Raw genomic sequence first — 5,544 nt, 5'->3', positions numbered from 1 at the left:
TTTATAACTTGAGCCATTTCTGTGCTTACATCTGCTGTACCTTCCTTATTTCATGGTAGGTGATCCAGCTTAGCAGGGCGGGCATGTGTATGTAATGAGCTATTAAATTGTCATGGTGAGTGGTTAATTTGGGGATCCGAGCGGCTGTTTACTAAAAGTAGGAAGAGTTCAGTAGGAGATGAAAGCAGTTCAGTTAAAGTAAAGGGTGTTATAAAGAGTGTACAGTGGGAGGAACCTCACCACAGTGCTTCTAACTATTGGGAGAACAGGAGCATAGAAAGCATTGAGACAGGCACATGGCTTCTTTGGTTCTCTGTGGACAGCCTCTTGCTTTCTCAAGTCTGTCTTGGCTGACTCATGAAATGTCATGAGTGTATTGGGGCTGTTGGAGCCATTAAGACTTCTCTCTCCCTTCCCCAAGCTCTGTAGGCCTTGAGACTCAAGATACTTTGCATAAATACAAATAGACAAATACAATTTGACAACTTGATAGACCTTTGGGTTCATTTAGTGTGAGCCCTCACTTTATAGCTGAGCCTGGTAATGACTACCCTAGGGCCACGCCAGGCAGCAGTGCACAGGACTAGAGTCTGGGTCAGGTGAAGTGAGTGCCAGCACATCAGTCTGCCAGGTTTTAACATGTGCTGGGCACGTGGTGCTTGAATGCAAAGTTCAGCCAGCTGAGGCATAAATGGCTGAGAGAGGGGTAGGTACAGAAGAGAGACAGGAAACGACATCAAAGTGGTCTAATAGAAAGTGACATGATTTGGCATTGGGATACCATTATGTATCTTTAGACGCCCAGGCTTTTCCAAAGAAAAACAGGGATGCACAAATCGGTGAAGCTGACAACTGAATGTGTATAGATGCTGAGAAGTGTCCACATTGAAAAATGACAACCTTGAATTTTCGTAGTCTAATAAAACGCCAATCTTTTGGGGGAAAACTGTTATTCTTATATCTGGAGTTGTCCCGTTGTGCAGAAATTCATACTTATGCCTGAAAATTAAATGATAAAAAGCCTCAGAAATTCTGTAGGTGAGCTATTTATAGAATATTTCATACTAATATTATCCATACTCCTATGATTTTATTTTCTTATATTAAATGACTACCAAAGTAACAGGCCATTTCCAAAACAATACTCTCTAAACTATATCTCTTTTCTAAAATTTGTCCTAAGAAACACATTTTCAAACTCCATTTGTTCTTGAGCAATCTCTTAACCTAGGAAATTTACATACAGTGTCATGAACTCATATTGCATCAAAATTAGCATAGAGATAGAACACATTTTAAACATTTGGATTTCAAGGCTCAGATGTGTAAATTCTTTGTAATAAAGACAGTTGAAACAGGGAACCCCGTGATCTTTCATGTGATAAAACGGGCCTTTTGGTATAAGCCCTTCTGTGCACAAGCACTCAAAGATATCCAGTTCTTAAACTCTCAGAGTGAATGGGGCACCCGGTGGGCCTGTCACTAATCAGTGTCATATAGTACTAACACCCTTTAACCATGCTCTGTATCCTGTGTGCTTTGAAAAATGGCTGACGCCAGAACCAACTACAGGAATTTCCTAATCCTGCTATCTGCAGACAGTTGAAGAGCTCTGCATGCCAGACTGCTGGGCTGGGCACATAAGCTAGCCTGTCTCCATCCCAATTCACCTTATTGTCCCCTTAGCTTCTTTTAACTAAGCAGCCACAAGAAGCTAAATGAGTCCTTCCCTCTACTTTCTCTCCCACCCCAATAGAGTCTAATACTATGAACCAAAAAGTACGAGTCTGCTAGGAGACTTTATCCTAGAATACCTCATCCTCATCCTGCACTTGTCACACACACGCACACCCCTACGTCTTCTAAAGATGTGACTGCAAGAAACTTCTGCTCTAGCTCTGGCATTGGGCCCATCGCTTTTGCCCTCCCTTTGTCATTCTTCTGTCCCATTATTTCCACCCCTCTTCTGTAGTTTCTTCTAATCCCCACACTCGTCCACTGTGCAGAGACTCCGGGCTTCCTTTAGCTCCCTCGGTTTTACTCTGCCCCTTGTTCTTACCTTTCTAAAAAGGGACTTTGATCTTTAGTCTTACTTCAGGCAGGATCCCCAAATAAAGTATCTGGCTCAGTGCACGGCAAGTCTTGTGTTCCCCAGACTGGGTCTGAGGTTTAGTAGAAGGATTATAGTCTAAATCTCTTAGGGGGGGGAAGTTGGTCTCCCACTTATGCTTGGGCATGATGAATAATGTTTAAATAACCATGACGGAGGACATGGGCAGAGAACGTAGTGTTCTGGAACACTAGATGAACACTGACAGGATTCATCAAGCCAAGAAGGGCCAGAGACCCCATATTACAAGGGGTGTTGGGAAAGCAGTGGTGTGTGTGTGTTTGCAGTTTTTGAGGTGAAGGAAGGTTGTAACCATGGCCTTCTCAGTCTGAAAATTTTGTCCATTGGCCTGAGCTTTACGGGTTCCCCACCTCCCCCAGCTTTATGGAATTACTCCATGTGCAAAAACAGAGTGCTCAACAGCAGAAGCAAACCAGAATTAGCCATAATCCTTAAGCCTCTTGCTCACATTTACTTAAAAAGGTGGAGTTGGGACTTCAAATCAGACTGTGTCCATTTAACACTGAAGCTGAGCATAAATGAAAAATCAATCACTTAGTGATTAAGAATGCAGTATTTGGAGCCAGACTGCCTGGGTTTGAGTCCAAGCTCTGAATCCATGTTGGGTGGATTATCTAACTGCTGTGAGGCATAGCCTCATTTTTAAAGTGGGATAATATAATTGTGAGAAGTAAACAAGACAATGCGTGTAAAAGTGTGGAACAGTGTAATGAACTCTCCATGAATTTTAGCTGTTTTCATCTCAAAGAAAAGCTGCTCTTTCTCTTTTCATTTGGACTTTAGAAAAAGTGGCTGGCAACAACTCATTAAATATATTAAAATATTTTATAAAACAATGTGGGCTTTAATTATTGTTAATAAGAACCTCTTGCTCTAATAATTCAAAAACAAATTTTAATCTCAGGTATCCAGATTTTACTTTACCTTGATGATGCAAATGTGTGCCTCATGCACCAGGAGAGGCAGTTTGCTCCCAGGTCCTCCTGTTTAGGGACATCTTCAAAGGCCACACCAACTGTGTAGTCCAAACGCTCATTCACCTCCACCTCCCAGTAATGGCGCCCTCGGAATGGAATTAGATTTCCCATGACAGCAACACACCTGGTTTTAAAGTGGAAGTGTGTCATTCAGGGTGCCCCAAGCCTCTCTGTGCAGGTGAGTGATACCAACTGGTGGGGTCAGTCAGTAGGTGGTCTACAAATGTGGAGGTGGATGTTTCTGGACACCTCACTTGTAAAGCTCCCTTGGCTCTCAAACTCAGCTGGCTGATGCTGAAGAATAGGATTATTATACCACTTGGTAATGAGAGAGGAGGAGACACTAAACCAATAAAACAGGTTCTGTTTACTCTTAAAAATAGTTGAGGCCCTTATAGTAATAATAAAGGTTTGGTTTATTTGCTCATAAGAAAGGGATTGAAAGCTCACAGAATGCATACGATTCAATGGTAATCATGTTTGAAGTTCATGAACTGGCTAGCACTTGCTTATGGTACAAAACAAACAGGGAGGGTCTTTGAGGTAACCCTTATTTTAAGGATGACTCGAGGTAGAAGACAAGAATTCAGAGGCTGACCCAAGAGGAGCAAGATAGCAAATTCCTTGCAAATTATCAAAATCTACCTCCAAGGTTGCACTGGGAAAGGTCAGAGACAAAGGTCAGAGTTATATTTTCTTCTGTAACAATAAAGCACTCTACTGAGGAAGGTTTTCATTGGAAATCGGATCACATCAGTATCTCCAAAGTAAATGTTCTACCTCCCTCAGGAGACTCCTACATTAGTCAAACTTTATGTAGCCCCCAATATCCTTAGAAAGATTTCTTCAGCTGTCATTAAAAATTTCTCTCTTCTCTCAAAACCCCAAGTTCTGGCTGCCCAATCAAAGCTTTCAGAAGGAGGTTGAACGGTAACTCCTCCACCTCAGTATCCTCATCTATAAAATGAGATCTCTACTTCAAACTTCAGACCCACATTTCCACCTATTATTTCAAATTCAGAGTGTCCCAAACTGAAAGAATCATGTTCCCGCCCCCCTCACCTATCAGTTTGTGTTTGGGCTGCAGTGGGGAGGGATACATACTTCTCACGTTTTTTCCATTTTGGTTAATAGACTGATTACCCGATAGAGTTTGGATATGTTGCCCCCCGCCCCCCCCCAGCTCATGTTAAAATCTGATCTCCAATGTAGCACTATTGGGAGCTGTTTAGGTCATGCAGGGCGGATTTCTCATGAACAAATTAACTCCCCACATAGGGGAGGGGGCGTAGTGAGTGAGTTCTCTCTCTATTAGTTCCCAAGAGAGCTGGTTTGTCTCTCGATTCCTCTGGCCATGTCATCTTGCACCCACTGGCTGCCTTCCTCCCTGAGTAGAAGCATCCCGAGGCCCGCACCAGAATCATAAGCCAAATAAATCTCTGTTCTTGTTATAAATTACCCAGTTTCAGGTATTTTGTTATAAGCTACAGAAATTAACCGATACATTACCTAATAACTCAAGGTAGAAAACTAAGACAGGAATAACGTAGTGGATACAAACTCAGCTTCTAGTTTAATCCCAGTTCCAACCCTTAGTAGCAGTGTGCCCCTGGGCAAGTTATGTAACTTCTCTGTGCCTCTCTTCTCATCTGTCAAATGGAATTGATAATAGTATGGACCTCAGGGCTGTTGTGAGGGTTGAATGAGATAATCCACGTAAAGCACTTGGAACACTTCTAGCACTTGGTAAGCACTCTGTAATTAGGGCAATGATACTATAGTCCCTGACTCATTCCTCTCTCTGTTGCCCTTTAAACAGTTGGCCCCCTAACCTTGTTGGTTTTATGTGCTAAATATCTGTTGAATCCATTGGCTCCTCTCATTCACCGTCTGCTGAGTTAGTCAAGGCCTCCACATCCTCTGCCGTGGTCTCCTTGTTTCCCACCTGCCTTTGCCTCTCCCTCCCCAGCTCCTACTTCACCATGCACTGTGGTCTCTCTGAAATGTAAATCTAATCATGTTCCCCTTTAAATCCTCCAATAATTCTCACCACCTAAAGGATAAAATCCAAACTTTTTTTTGCACTGGACCTTATCCATCTTTCCTGCCTCATCTTCCACCTCTTCCCATTAAGGACCTATACTGCAGACACCAGACACGCTAGAATACTTAAAGTTCTCCAAACATGTGATCTTTCTGGCTTCCTCTGTAAGTATTCAAGGCATTTATTTGCCTTGTTGGACTAGAGAACTCCTGTTTACCCCTCAGTACCCACCCGCTCCAAGAAGTCTTCCTTAGGGCCTTGTCCATATATACACCTATCTTTTATATGTGTGTCTTTTTTTTTTTTTTTTTTGTTTGGTGGCGGGGTGGGGGAGGGATCTGAACTTTTGACCTTGGGGTTAAACTGTTCTTTAGGGCCGAGCCCATGGTGCA

At 42.7% G+C, this 5,544-nt stretch overlaps 1 protein-coding gene across 2 annotated transcripts in view; it reads right to left on the bottom strand.

Annotated features, from left to right (window-relative positions):
* Window positions 1-746: 746 nt before the first annotated feature.
* The window catches only part of FSD2 (fibronectin type III and SPRY domain containing 2), a 29,078-nt gene continuing 24,280 nt past the window's right edge, over window positions 747-5,544 (bottom strand). For both annotated transcript variants that reach the window (XM_008567590.1, XM_008567591.1), the window contains 2 exons: window positions 3,056-3,232; window positions 747-999 (listed from right to left, as the gene is read on the bottom strand). In XM_008567590.1, coding sequence (XP_008565812.1) covers window positions 747-999; window positions 3,056-3,232 — 430 coding nt within the window. The remainder of the gene's footprint in view (window positions 1,000-3,055; window positions 3,233-5,544) is intronic.

This window comes from Galeopterus variegatus, unplaced genomic scaffold (genome assembly GCF_000696425.1).
Source record: "Galeopterus variegatus unplaced genomic scaffold, G_variegatus-3.0.2 Scaffold333, whole genome shotgun sequence".
NCBI classification, from domain to species: domain Eukaryota; kingdom Metazoa; phylum Chordata; class Mammalia; order Dermoptera; family Cynocephalidae; genus Galeopterus; species Galeopterus variegatus.
The sequence above is the reverse complement of the archived record's forward strand: the minus strand, read 5'-3'. Positions and strand labels throughout refer to the sequence as shown.